The sequence below is a fragment of the Lissotriton vulgaris genome, chromosome 10 (assembly GCF_964263255.1).
Source record: "Lissotriton vulgaris chromosome 10, aLisVul1.2, whole genome shotgun sequence".
In the NCBI taxonomy this organism is placed as follows: domain Eukaryota; kingdom Metazoa; phylum Chordata; class Amphibia; order Caudata; family Salamandridae; genus Lissotriton; species Lissotriton vulgaris.
Genome location: NC_141698.1, coordinates 37,029,744 through 37,044,053, shown reverse-complemented (window position 1 = coordinate 37,044,053; position 14,310 = coordinate 37,029,744). Strand labels below are relative to the sequence as shown.

The 14,310-nt window shown below is 45.4% G+C and overlaps 1 protein-coding gene across 23 annotated transcripts in view; it reads right to left on the bottom strand.

Moving 5' to 3' along the window:
* Positions 1-14,310, bottom strand: part of LOC147684447 (uncharacterized) — a 1,151,265-nt gene that overhangs the window by 596,750 nt on the left and 540,205 nt on the right. For all 23 annotated transcript variants that reach the window (XM_086940390.1, XM_086940377.1, XM_086940386.1 and 20 more), the window contains one exon: positions 8,840-8,902. In XM_086940390.1, coding sequence (XP_086796516.1) covers positions 8,840-8,902 — 63 coding nt within the window. The remainder of the gene's footprint in view (positions 1-8,839; positions 8,903-14,310) is intronic.

Sequence of the window (14,310 nt, the reverse complement as noted above, 5' to 3'; positions counted from 1 at the left end):
GGCCTGGGATCCTGCTATTCAGGACCCCAGGCTAATTGCTCTCTCCTTAAAATGGACTCCATGTACCTTAGGTACATACACAATTGGAACTGGTTCACCTTATCAGCCCCTGTACAGTGTACCTTAGGTACCCAGGGCATAGGTGCACCCAGGGCCTACCAGGGGCTGCAGCATGTATTATGCAACCCCAGCTGGCCATCCAAATCTGACACAACTGGCTGATCAATCAGCTGGGGGAAGGTGGTGTAATCACCCTTTGCTTTAGATATAGTATACCTATATCTAAACCTAAAATGGACACATATACTCCTATAAGTCACTCCTATGGCAGGCCTTAACAATCCTGGAGGAATTATGTGAGCTAGTGCTCTGGCATGAGCTGAGCCGGTCTACAGCTTCCGGAACCAAGTCCTTTAGCTGTTTCCATGATAACGCTATACCATATACTCTTAAGTGCATTATAATCCTCGCGGTTATTGTTAACTTTGGCATAGCATTATCAAAACATGTCGAGTAAGGTGTCATACGTATTGGAATACTACCCCCTCCCCTATTCTGGCAACGGGGGTAGCATTCCACCCTTTTAGAGGGACACGACATGTACCCAACTGTGAACCCCGGTTAAAGTTAACCTGAGCCTCAGCATCACAAAATGGATGCTGCCACCACAGACACAAGTCTGACCTCCTGCTGCTGGGAGTCCTTCCAGCGAGGGAGGCTTGGACAAAGGGTTTCCTGCCTTGGGAGGTGATAGCACCACCCCAGACAGGATTTTGTGTATTGGGTAGGACAGGGCTGAAAGGAATGAGACATGCCTGGGGCACACAAGGTGTCCCTGTGCATACACCGGTCCAAACCAGTTCCTGGGGCTCTCCAGCCCCAGCTCTGGCGCAAGACCGGACAAAGGATAGGGGGTGTAACCACCCCCCTTCCTGGTCCCACCCATAGGAGGGACCTAGTCATAGTACAGCCCCCTTTAGCAGGATAAAGGTAGGAGCTGGTCCCATTCCGAGTTAGATTCATCCTGAACTGAAACTCTACAAAAAGAAACTCTGGACTTCGACTTTCTGCCAAGAAGACTGAAGAAATCTCCCTTGTGGGCAAGGAGTGTCCACCCTGCACAAGCAGGCACCATCAGCGTCCAGTGGCTTCCCTTTGTCGTCTTCTCTCGAGGATCCAGACTTCAGAGCCCGACGAGACCCGGATTCCCAGACCTCTCCGACCTCTACCTACATCTGCAGCACAGCTGAGATCCGTGGGTGCGACGAGACACGTGGGACCGGCCATCTTGGAAGAAGCAGCACTTCGCTTCAGCACGACTTCTGAGGTAACCTCGGCCAAGTGCTTTGGGGACTGAGAAGCCCCGACCCCGAGCAGCTCCGGCACCGAAGACCACCCCTCCAGCATCCACGAGATCTGCGTGGGGCCCTTCTGCCTGTTTGCTGCTCGACCCATTGTCTGGTCACTAAACTGGCTAGTGACCTCCTAGATGACGAATCTTGAAATCCAATCTGCTGGTCTGGTTGCTCCAGACTGGCCCTTGCTTCCCTGCAAAGGAGAAGTACCCCGGACCCTCCTGGTCCACTCCAGACGCCGTTTCCACTCACCGTGTGGGTTGCCTTTGCCAAGGCCGGTTGACTCCAAATCCGGATCCGACACCGCCGACAGCGAGAGCCTGCGTGGGACAGCTCGTCCCTCCATCCTGGTCGTCGAAGACCCCTCCTGGTCCACGTGGCTGCCTAGACAAGCGTCCACTCTTCACCTGATCGCGACAACGACATCTGGTTCCACTCCAGTCACTGGCTAGTGACTTTGAACATTGTCCCCTCTGCTTTCAGGTTCTCCTCTTCACTGATCCACCCTTGGATCACACCGGACATCTTCCTCCTGGTCGCCTGCAGCATCTTTTCTTTCAGGCTCCATAGACTTCAACGCCGGAACCCGACACGACTTCGCACCTATGCACCCGCAGCCTGTGGGTGAGGTAACAAGAGCATTTCGGTGCTCCAGGGTAGATTGACTCTCCTAGTATCCAGTACCACAGTCGTTTTAGTCCTAACTAGTCAGGATTGTCCGTACTCACCTTTTGCTTGAACTGTACTGTCCATACACGTTGTTACGCATCTCGCGTGCGAGTTCACACTCTGCACACGCGTTCCGTGGGCCTCCTATTAATTACCTAGAGTCAGGATAGTGTAGTATTAGCGATCCTACAGCCTCTGGAGAGCTCCATTCCTTCTATCGACTTTCACATTCCACTTACTTAGTATATGGTTTGTTGTGCCCCTAGGGCAACATTGTAACTGTGCAACTTAAACGTATTTTTCTTAAGAGTCTTGTCATGTGCTTAGCCCTCTGATCTCATAAAGAGTTCAGAGGTGTTTGTTAGTTAATAAATATCTTGTTTATTTTCATAACTACCTGTGTGGTGTCCTTTCATTTGGTATTCAACGGGTTATATGTGGTAAAACAGCTGGCTTCACATGCCAAAAGAGTTTAGCCTAAGACTGCTTTGTCCATGCTACCATTAGGATAGCTGGTCTATAAGGTTGACTTACAACCAATCACCATAAGGGTTGTTTGGACTGATACAAGGTGATCACTAGAACTAGTGAGCATCATATATCGGGCCAACTTCTCACAGTGTTGAACATACTGATTGAATGACTTGGCTTTTATGAGCCAGTCGTCTAGATAAGGGAAGACATGTATTTGTTGTTTCCTGAGATTTGCTGCTACTTCTGCTAGGCACTTTGTGAATACTCATGGTGCCGTTGTCACTCCGAATGGAAGGACTTTGAACTGGTAATGTTGTCCTTCTAGTACAAACCTTAGATACTTCCTGTGAGCAGGCTGTATAGGAATGTGGAAGTAGGCATCCTTTAGGTCTAGTGTTGTGAGGTAATCGCCTTATTGCAGCAGTGGGAGCACTTGTCGTAAAGTGATCATATGAAAATCTAATTGTATGTAATGATTGAGGGGTCTGAGGTCGAGAATTGGTCTTAGTGTCCCGTCCTTCTTTGGAATTAGAAAGTACAGCGAGTAAACTCCTGTTCCTTGTTCTTGTAAAGGAACTATTTGTATTGCTTCCTTTGGTAGAAGTGACAGAACTTCTTGTTTGAGCAGAGTAAGGTGTTCTGTAGACATTGGACGCTGCCTGGGTGGTATGTGTGGAGGGGTTTCTGTAAGTTCTAGGCAGTAGCCATACTGGATAATCTGTCTTACCCACTTGTCTGTTGTGATGGAGTTCCAGACAGGCAGGAATTGTGTTAATCTGCCCCCCACAGGAGTGGAATGCTGCTGGGGGAGCAGAGGGAAGTCACTGTTTTGTGGTGGAAGAGGTTTGATTACTGTTGTTACCCCGACCTCTTCCTTTATTGTTATTTCCTCTGTATCCTCCTCTAAAATATCCCTTGTTAGAGGATGTTTGTGTGTTAGATTTGAAGGATGCTGTATTGTCTGCACCAGTTTGTTTGGAGCCCCCTCTATAAAAGGAGCGACAAAATGAACCTCTAGTTTGTGTAGACTGTAAAGCTCCCATAGATTTGGCAGGGACTGTATCCTTCATTTTTTCAAGTGCTGTGTCTACTTCAGGTCCAAACAATTGGTTTTGATGATATGGTCGATTTAAAATGGTAGTTTGCACTTCCTGTTTAAACCCTGAAATGCGTAGCCACACATGTCTTCTAAGTACAACACTAGTATTTACAGCTCTAGATGCAGTGTCTGCTACATCTAGTGCGCACTTGATTGAGGCATTAGAAATAAGCTTTCCTTCTTGAATAAGATCATTTGCCTGTGCCTTAAATTGGTCAGGTAGATGTTCTAGCAGTTTCTCTAACTGATCATAATGAGCCCTATCATATCGAGAAAGGAGGGCTTGTGTATTATCTATACGCCATATGTTGGTAGCTTGCACAGCTATTCTTTTGCCTGAGGCATCTATGACCTTGGATTCTTTGTCAGGTGGGGGTGCCTCACCTGAAATTTGTGAGTTTGCTCTCTTCCTAGCATTTGACACAACTAGTGAATCTAATGGTAGTTGTCCTTTAATCTAGGCTGGATCTGCAGGTGCAGGCCTATATTTTTTCTCAATTCTAGGGTTCAAAATCCTAGTACGTACAGGGTCTTTAAACATTCCTGGAGCATGTTTGATGACCCCTTTGATCATAGGAAGAATTTGACCAGATCTCTGCGATTGTTCAATTGTATCTAATAAAAAATCTTCTTCTGCCTCATCAGAATGCATAGTGACCCCATGGTAAATGGCAGCTCTGTTCAATAGGTGCCCAAAGCCAATGTTATCTTCTGGGGGAGAAGGTTTTGATGGGTATGACTGTGGGTCAGGAATATCTGGTATTAGATGGGTATATCCAGTGGGGTTGGGTACTCCCAGCCTGTGTCATCTGTAAGGGTATGGGAAAGGTTCATCTGTGTCTATCCCTTTTCCTAAACTATACTCATCATTTTGAGGTGAGTGTGGGGATAAAAGAGGAGAATATGAAGGAGACATCTGTGGTGAATTGTTAAGAGGAGCAGAAGATGAAGGAGAAGGAAGTATAGGTGAAGAAGGGTGCATAGGGGAAGTGGCAAGGTCCTTCTTCTTAACAGGAACCACGGGTGTGGATGTTTCATCTGCTTTTCTTTTCTTGTGTGGTGTAGTGGACACCTGACCTGTTTTTGGGTCAATGTAGATCTTCTTTTGCAGAGAATCTGGCTGGAAAAGTTCTTCTCCTTGTGGAACCTTTGTCGGCGCCGATTTTCTTTTGGTACCGGATGATGTCGCTGCTTGTCTTTAGCCTTAGGAATTTTTACAGTGTCCTTTGGTGTAGTTTTCGGCACAGAAGCTGTTGTTTTCGGTGCCGTAGGCTGTTTCGAGGTCTTGGACGCGTCTGAATCAGGCCTTGTTGATTTCGGCACCTAAGACGATGTCTTTGGAGTGGAAGCTGGTCTCGTCGAGGCGTCGGACGTTGGTTTTGTACCCTTGTTTTTAGAAGTAGACGGTTTCGGAGCCGATACTTCTGTAGGTTTCGGTGCAGAGGGAGCTGGTGGGATCGGAACGTGTGGCTTGCTCGGTACAGAGCTACCGGAAGGCTTAGTTACTTTCTTCGGAGCCAGGCTCGATGGCGGGGCTGTCGAAGTGGTTTTTCGGTCGTGACTGGGCCCCGGAGGCGGAGTGTAGACCTTTGCCTTCGATCTGGGTGCTGTGTGTGGTGCAGGGGAAGTAGTACTCACGCGCTGACCCGATGGTATGGAGTCATCAGAGTCATCTGCCTCTGATACGATTTGGAGATCATCGAACTCTTCTTCGGGAACGAGCGGAACTTCCTCATCGAAGATATCTACCGGTTCCGGAGCTGATCTCTGCTTGTCGTGTCGATCTCTGAAGGTTTTCGTGGATCAAAAGGACGCGCAGGCTGTACAGCTGGATTAGTCATGTTCTGGCGATAAGCACAGGTTGCAGAGCTCGTTGTGGTCACTGCGTTGAAACTTTGCTCCACACCCGGGGCATTTCTTGAATGGCGTCCTTTCCATGAGGTGTAGGCCTCACGGCGTGGATAGGCCCAACGGCCCGCATCAACGACCGGAATTGAGCTGATGGAGTTGAAACGATGTAAGTCGGTATCGAAAATAGTTTGGAGAGTTTTGGGAAGTTTTTTGCGCTTTGAAGTGCTTGAAAAGTCTATTTCTAGCCGGAGCGGAAAACTTTCATCCGAACCCAGTGGCGCAAAAAAACAATCTAAGGATGGAGTCGATGCCCATGCACACTATCGTCCAAGGGAGGAGTCACCTATCTCGTGACTACAAAGACTTCTTTCAAGACGACAACAACATGCAATCATCCGAGCCCAACACCAGGTGGCGATCTAATGCTAAGTGTACAATCTGCAGCTCATATGCCTCGAACAAACATTTTCCCCTTTGCAACATCATGACTTCTTCTATTGCTCCCTTGGTGAGCATGACTAAAGCTTCTTTGTGTTGTAAGTAAAGACGAGGGGGAGGGGCACCATTGGGTGGAGTAGTCGACGGCCGCTGAGTGAATTCTAGAGTGTGACCAAAGGTGACAAGGTAAAAAACAGAGCGATCTGTTATTTTACACCTCTGGTGCACGTAGTTGGGAATCTTCGCACCCACAGGCTGGGAGGGAAGCAGGTAACCTTTCTGTATTGTAATGTACCCAATGATTCTGCAGTATCTTTATCAGTCTTGATCGCCAATAAAGCTTCATCGATATGTTTTCCAAATAGTGACTCCCCATCGAAAGCCATATCCAATACTTTTGTCTGCACCTCTGGTCTAAAAGTGGTTGCCTTCACTCATCCTTGTCGTCTGAGCATGGCAGCTCTAATTGTCTAAAGCCAGTATTGGCTACACCAAGGGCGCAGTCAATAGTTTCCAAAGCTGCACGTTCTCCTTCTAAAAGTATCTTCTGTGCTTCTTGTCTTTTGGCTTCAGGTATAAGGTGTATTAAACCTGCCATATCTGACCACATTGGGAGGTGATAGTGGCCAATGAAAGACAATGCATTTGCTGCCCCATTCATAACTGCGGCCATAGAAGAGTAACGTTTCCCCAGAATGTCGATCCTGCGCCCTTCTTTGTCAGGAGGAGTAGTGACTGGGGTAGCAGGGTTTTTGGAATGTCTGTGCTGCTTGGGATATGATTGAGTCCTGCTTGGGGAGCCCTATAAAGCAAGATGGAGAATCCTCTGGCACCTTAAACTTCTTCTCAATACTAGGGAGCATCGGTGGAATGGTCGATGGTGTCTTCATGATTTTGATGCCTTCCTGCCATATATGATCAATATAATCTGCATGGAGCACACCAATTTCCTGGTGTCCTTTTTAAATCATATAAAAAACATTCGGTCTGGTTGACAGTAATAGGCAAATGAAACCTGTTGGCTGCCCTCTTCATTAAATTATGAAATCCTCCAATATCTTCCAGTGGAGAATCTGATGGAAGGTGTGGCGAGAGGGAGGGTGTTGGTATGAAATAATCCTCCCAAGGATCCGGAGCAGAGATTGTACCCAGCAACTCACCTTCCTCTGTCTTCATCTAAAGAGGACGTATCCTCTGTGCCAGGGTCAATTGGCACAGGGGGGTCAGGAAAATTAAAGGTGTGGTTGAAAACCATATGAATGTTAGTGATGATGTGAAGTCATATATCCCGGTTGATAGTATTGCGATTCATCATGGCAGTCCTCGTCCACCTCATCCTCCTGACATTTAGCATTGAGCTCCGTTGGACTGTGAGCCACACCATAAAGGCCATCCTCGTCCTCATTATCCTCAACATAGCCCTCCAGCAGATGCAGTGGGATCAAAGGTGAAACCTTACTGCTTTCCTGCATGGTTGGACGTAGGAATGTTTTGGTCGGTCTGGTAACCTGAGTAACCCTCGTCGACTGTGACGTCAAGGGCACAGACATATAACCAGGCAAGCAAATTCATGGTTGATGGTGTCGTGGACGGTACAGTTGTCATCGGTATTGTCATCAATGTAAGTGTGACTGGTGTAGTCGTCGATGGAACACTCGTCAACGAGCTAGTCACCGACGGGATCTTCTCCAAGGATCTGAAGAGGAGGCTCTTGGGCGATCTCCTTCCTTTATAGACAGAAAAGAGAGCACAGACAACGCCAGTTCCAAGGAGTGCTTAGCTTCTTTGTCTGAGCTCGTTGCGTCCTGGGAAGGTTTAAGATGTTCCTATCTTCTCTTGAGGAACTGTCCTTAGATCTGGTCCTCTTATGACATGTGGAGGATCTAGCACTTCACCGACAAAAGCGACTTGTCCTTAGTGGTTTGAAGCCACACCATCAGACTCCAATCTCCATCTCTTCAGACAAAAAGGTGCAACAAATCTTGCATTCCCTCACCTCATGTCTTGGGTAAAGGCAATATATGCACCCCTTATGTGGATCATTCAAATGGACTCTTTTCTTGCCAAAGGTTTTATATGAGCGGAAAAGGCCTTTCTGGTCAGACATGATGTACGGATTTGTAAAAGAGGTAGAAAAAACTGAGTAGCACTCAGGGAGACTCCCTTTAACACGACGTGCGGTGAAAATCTGAGGGAATCTGCCTCTGTTGAGTGTTCTAGTGTACTGACAGCTGATGGGCTGTATTCCAACATTAAGTCCTTTTTTTAAAAAAAATGACAGATAGGCTATTAACATGGCTTCAGGCCATTATAGCCTTTGAAATTTGTTAAGCACTGCTTGATTATTTTACTGTGGGACTCCCATATAGACGATGGGAAATAATTCAGGCATGTAAATCTATGAAAGATACCCCAATACTGGATTATCATGTTTTTTTTTGTGGAGTTTAATATAGCGCAAACTAGACCTGAAGGTATCAAATCACTTTACATGAGCACCAGTTAAATTACAGACGGACACATTCATTTTTGTTAGGCACGGGGAGATTGAGTGATTTACCCAAAATCACAGAATGTTGAGGGTCCCTGCCGAGACTCGAACCAGGTTCCCCAGCTCCGAGGTCAACCGCCCTAGCCATTAGGCCACATTCTCTCCCAACCCAATGGGTGATCTATAGAAACAGCACATACCTGCCAGATAAGTCTAAGAGACAATCTGTTTACCATCAAAGAACCACTATTGACATGCTATCAAGGCACTATAATGTGTAGTTTAACAAGATTTAGGCACCAGATTCTGCATCTAATTGAATATTTCCATTTTCCACTACTTACATGCTCTGCATCAGACATGTAAAACAGACTGAAAGAAACGGTCTGTTCAAGAGAACCATCTTTAGCAAACCATGATGGGTAGGAAGGAAAAATATGCCGGAATCAATAACCTACTTACTTTCAGTTTTGCCATTAGCATGGAGCCAGTGTCACCTTGCCGTTCAAAAGGAAGTTTCCATTTCTGGTGAGAGATAATATGTCAAAGTATAAATGTAAGTAGACTGAAACAATTGTTAGGTGATCGCAGAACTTACAAATACATTTATTCAACTCTACAAGTTCTACAGGCATCTCTACACCTTAATCATGACCTATTCTGTCTATTATGGGGCTATAATTTTCCCCCATTTAACTGCCAACATGAAACCTAGCGGCATGACTGAAAAGTTTCTATGAAGGCTGTTGAATTCTCTCCTATTTTTGATAGACTTACCATGAAGAGGAAGATGAAGAAAAACAGCATCAGGTATACAATGGTTTAAGCAAAAACCTTTAAGTCATAAATAGTATTAGACATCACTTACAGGAGAGGCTTAAAAAACTAAGCATCTGCAAAAACTGTTTAGAATCATCCGTTCAGACACCGTACAGTTATTTCCGATAAGATCGCACAATGCAAATAAAGCAGTCTTGGCATAAGTGACATATGCTCAAACATTCATGTGAGGAGATGTTCTGAGCAATGAATAACATGATTAATCTAATTAGGAACTATATACAGCGGCACATGTCAATTTATAGAAAGGTTCTAAGCACTAAGTTAACCAATTTTGTGTGAGAGCTACCAAATTGTAAATAATTGTTATATAGCAAATGGATAAAGAGTGATAAGTTATTACTGTCATTACTAAGTCACAACCCCTGAAGAACGTCTTCAGCAGAAAACCAGCTTGAAGAGTTCAGCCTTCTCTAGTTTTCTGTCACTAAAAAGGTTTGGTTCATCTCACGGGCTTGGCTTCAAGGTGCTCCAGACACTGCTTTGGCACTAAATATTTCTGTTGTGGAAAGGTATGCTAGATGAGGTGTCAGTGGAACTATATGTTATAGGCTAGGGAGCAGTGAGGAGTCATTTTGCAACAGCGGAAAACGTTGCTTCAATGGGCTTTCTAGATGATTCAAAGAGCTTTGAATTTTAATCCAACTGTTTTGTTTACAGAAATTATCTATCTGGAAATTATGTTTTGGAGGCCCTCTTGCAATTTATGAACCACCTACTGGAGATTCAGGAGGTGTTTTAGAAAAGCATTGAGTCTGGACTCTGTGGGGACTGGTTAGGAAACATACTGAGACAAACTATACCAGCTTCTCTGCTTCGGCGTCTCCAAGCGCAGGGATGCTTCCGGGTAGCCATGCGCTATATAAGAACAATTTCAATTCAATTCAATTTAATTCAAACTGACCACAGCAGTGAGCTTTCTTGGGGGGGGGGGGCTTCTAGAGTACTTCGAGTAATAGGACCTCAGCACCATTCTCTTAAGAAAAAGACACCATGCTAAAGATTTTGAACTCAAAGGCTCATAGTTGAATGAAGCGAAGGTGTACTTTCCCTTGATTTAGAAGGAGATGATGGCTTTCCACTTAGGGTGGTGCCAACACTGATGAGGGAGACCTTACTTTTTGGTGTCGACTTTGAAAAAGTTATTGACATTGAGCGACTTGACGCCAAAGGCGACCTATGTCTTGACTGTAAACAACTTGCCAGTGTACTCATTCAAAATCAGTGGCTTCGATGTCAGATGGAAAAGCAATCTTTTCTCTTGCTTAAAGCTCTGTTTGGCTCTAGTCCTCCAAGTGTTCTTAGTGCATGTAAAAGGAGCAAAGGTAGAAGGCCCTCTCTCCCCTTGGAGTACTCTGAAGCCACCATCTGGAGGCTTTCCAGTATGTCTGTGTAGCCTTTTCTTCTGCCTGTTCTTTAGGGTCCTCCTGGACATCTTCGGGCTGTAGATGCAGGCTTTAGAGTGGTGATCCTCTGGGAGAGAGACTATACAGACAATTATAGAGGGGTACGTCAAGGTTTATTTTTACCCACAAATCGTGAGGGCATTCTGACTGAAAGATAAAAAGATCCAGTCAGAAAACAAATGGCAAAAAACTGCTCTTCCAACAGGACATTGAGTGACATGGCTTTCAGGTTTGAAAAGGTTTTCACTTCAGAAAAAAAAAATGTCGCTCAGAGATCCACGATTCTCTGTCCAGGAGCCAGAAAAAAGAACCGACCTGTCACCGCTGCTGCATGATAGGACACTGAAGGTAAAGTGACAACCTTAAAAGAGCAGTGGCAGTTTAATCCTTGCTTAGTGCAGCCCATCTGCTGGCGTTGTCCTTCAGTCTATTTCTTTTTCCTTTCCAAAAATGTCTGTGAAAGATGTTTTCTGGTCCTAATGTATGACTCTTTATGTTTGTCACAGCCCCTTTCAGAGGGGCACACGATAAGCAAGAGCTATTGGGTCTAATCATCAGGGTTGTGGCCTATTTCTCTTGATGTCCCGGGGACCAACCTACTGTGAGTCCTGAGTAACTGGGCTAAGTACTACCCCGTCAGCACTTGATTCTCAGTAGTGGAGTGGGTTGAGCAGTCAATGGCTTTTTAGGGGATAGGTGTAAGTGATGCGAGGGCTCATAATTCAAAATACCTAGTGACCTCAATAAGTTGAATGTCCAGGCTAACACTGATCTTTAGTGGAAAAAGCATTATTTAAGATACATGCTAAACACAGTACACTAAATAGTCTACACAAGTAGTCTCAAGACAAGCACACTTGTGCTTCCTCCTATGGCATGTCTTGTTCCCAATCTTCATCCCCACATTATACGGCGCATCCCTGGTAGTTTTTAGGAGATGGCCCCAGGTGCTGCCAGCATTAAAAAAAGAGCATCAAAGTCTGATTTGGGCCTTGAATTTTTTTTTGCTCTCTCGGCGGTAAACTGCAGAGCTGAAACAAATCTCATCTGGTCTTCAGCCCTACTTCCACATTACCCCAAATTTGACCTTCAGAAGTGTCCATGAGTCGTAGACTCAATAGTCATTAGACTTCAATAGTCTTATCAGCAGACTTGAGATGCTGCAGAGAAAGGCTGATGGATTCCGTCTCTACCGCCATTGAAGAAATGACTTGAAAGTTGAAGTCCAGAAAGCATTATTCAGCTCCTGTGTCTAAAGCCAGCACACAAAGGATTAAGATGCGTGGCTTCTTTTCGATTGGCACGAGATATCAGATAATCAAGAAATCACTTGGTTTATGAAGTTCAGGAAGCGTTAATCAGCTCCTGTATTTAGTCTCAGCAGGCACAAAGGAATTAGATGCAGGTCTTTCTCCACGATACGCAAGAGACAACAAAATAAGGCCTACAGTGAGAACGTCTGAGTTTTTGTGATCCCTATTCCGCTATAGCAAATAAGAGGCCTTAATAACAGGCTGTTCTAGAAATTCCTTAGTACTGAAGAAGACCCAGTGGGATGTTTTGTAGATACACACTCTTCATTGAGAGTCGAAACGTCAACGTAAATAATAGGTGTTTTGTTCTAGTATCGGACATATCTACCTCCAAAGAATAAGGAAATATGTTTGAATATATAAACTAAGGACATACGGATGCCCAATGAAGTCCTTTTTTCTATGTTTGTTGATAATGTCGAGTGTCTTATTTGGATTGTGTTTCATGCAATGTAACTTGTATATGGCACTTATGTATGTAACCTTATATATTGTGGTACAGTCATGTGTCTTTAAGATATTAGTAGATGTATTGTTTTACACGACATAAGAATTTGAATATATCTTGCACTGTGAGTCTCATTTTTATTATGTTTGTGGGCATTAATGTTGATTGTGTACCATCGATTGGTTCTCGTAGGCGATCAAGATAAATGTAAACACTCTGAAGCAATTATACATTCCTCAACATAACTTAATGTTAGTTTATAAAGCCCCTTACCACCATGGCATAAGAAGCCCCCCTCCTCCGTAGCCACAGTTGGGGGAGAACATTCTAGCATCTGGGGATGTGTCCAGTTCACTGGCTTTCCCAAGGTTCCTCATACAAGTCCATCTGCTCTGCAGACATATCCTGATGTTATTAAGGGCCCATAGACAACCCCCCCCCCATTCCTCTCCTGTGCCTGAAAAATCAAGGAAATGCTCAGGTGACAACAAAGAATCTCTGGGTTTTACCGGCGATGAATTCTGCATAGAACAATCTGATCTGACTCCATGTCGTCGGGGATAAGGATGGGGATAAGGAGGGGGATAGAGCCGTGGGTGGGTGCCAACAACTCCGTAGGCACTGACTTCGGGTCTGACGCCAGGGAAGGTCACGTTGGTACAACCAGCACCGTCCTAGATGCAGAATCGGATCCCAAAGGCCCCACTGACACCTTGGCAGGAGCAGACTACCTCTAATCTGATGGGCCCTCCCTCGACCCTGCGATGCCGAAGGGTTACCAGAGGAGTCAGCCCACTCAAATACACTGTGCATGGCCTCGTAATACTCTAATTTGAGCAGGGGTCACTCCGGCTCCCAGAAGGAGGGAGGCGCAAAGTAGAAATTACCTCCGGCTGCGCAGAACCGTGCCTAGAGTGTTAAAGTTCCTGACCTCTCTTGTCGAAAGAAGACAGCAGAGGTGAAGATGAAGTCCGCCTGAACAACTTCTTGTGCTTCTTCCCAGAGTGTCCCGAGGACCTCGAGTGGGAAGAAGAGGAGTTTGGGCTCTGGGAATGGTCCCACAACCTCATCTTCTTCGATTGGAACCTCAGCTGAGTCTCGCTGGATGGTGTTGACTGCCAGGCCGCAAGGAGCTTCATAGCACGCTCCCCTAAGGCATTCGGAGCCATGAGACAACAGTGAGTCCGACTTCGAGTTGTGGTCGCGATTGAGACACCAAAGGCAGACGAGGTGTGGATCGGTATCCAACATGGCGCGGTGACAGGGCACACATGGTTTAAAACCTGTCTTCCTCTAAGACCTACCAGTTGACAAAAAGTCAAAAAAGTCGATCAAAAAACAACAGAGAAAAGAACTTGCATCCGCGCCTAGTGTCGCTAATATAGGTGACCGCGACATCGTAACAGATGTCAAGGCCGCCGATGTCAAGTGCAGCTGGATGAAGCTATCTGACGGTGCGAGCAGGGGGTACTGCTCTTACAAACGTTTTCGGATCCAGCCTTAATTTTTTCACACATGTCACTTGCTCACATGACACAGACGTTGGGTGCACTAGACTAAACTTGGTGGCATGTATAGGGCATACCACAGCAGTAATTATCATTTAATTGCTTGGACAGCTGGCATGCTTGGATAAAGTGAGATAATGCATCAGCATGAGTAAATAGGTTATGTGTTCACTTATTGTGTAGTGCATGAGCACTAATCGAGGTTTGATGACAATATTTCAGAAATATGGATACATTGTTATTTTTTCTTATACAGCATTTCCCCTGACGAAGATGCTTAGGCATCGAAATGCACTGGGAGTCGTCGCAAGTTCTGATGGAATTGCTTATTTGTATTTGCATTAGTTTGGCATTTGTCAGGAACGAGTGAATAACATTTTCAATGACAACCAATTGTTAATATGTTTGCGAAGGAAGG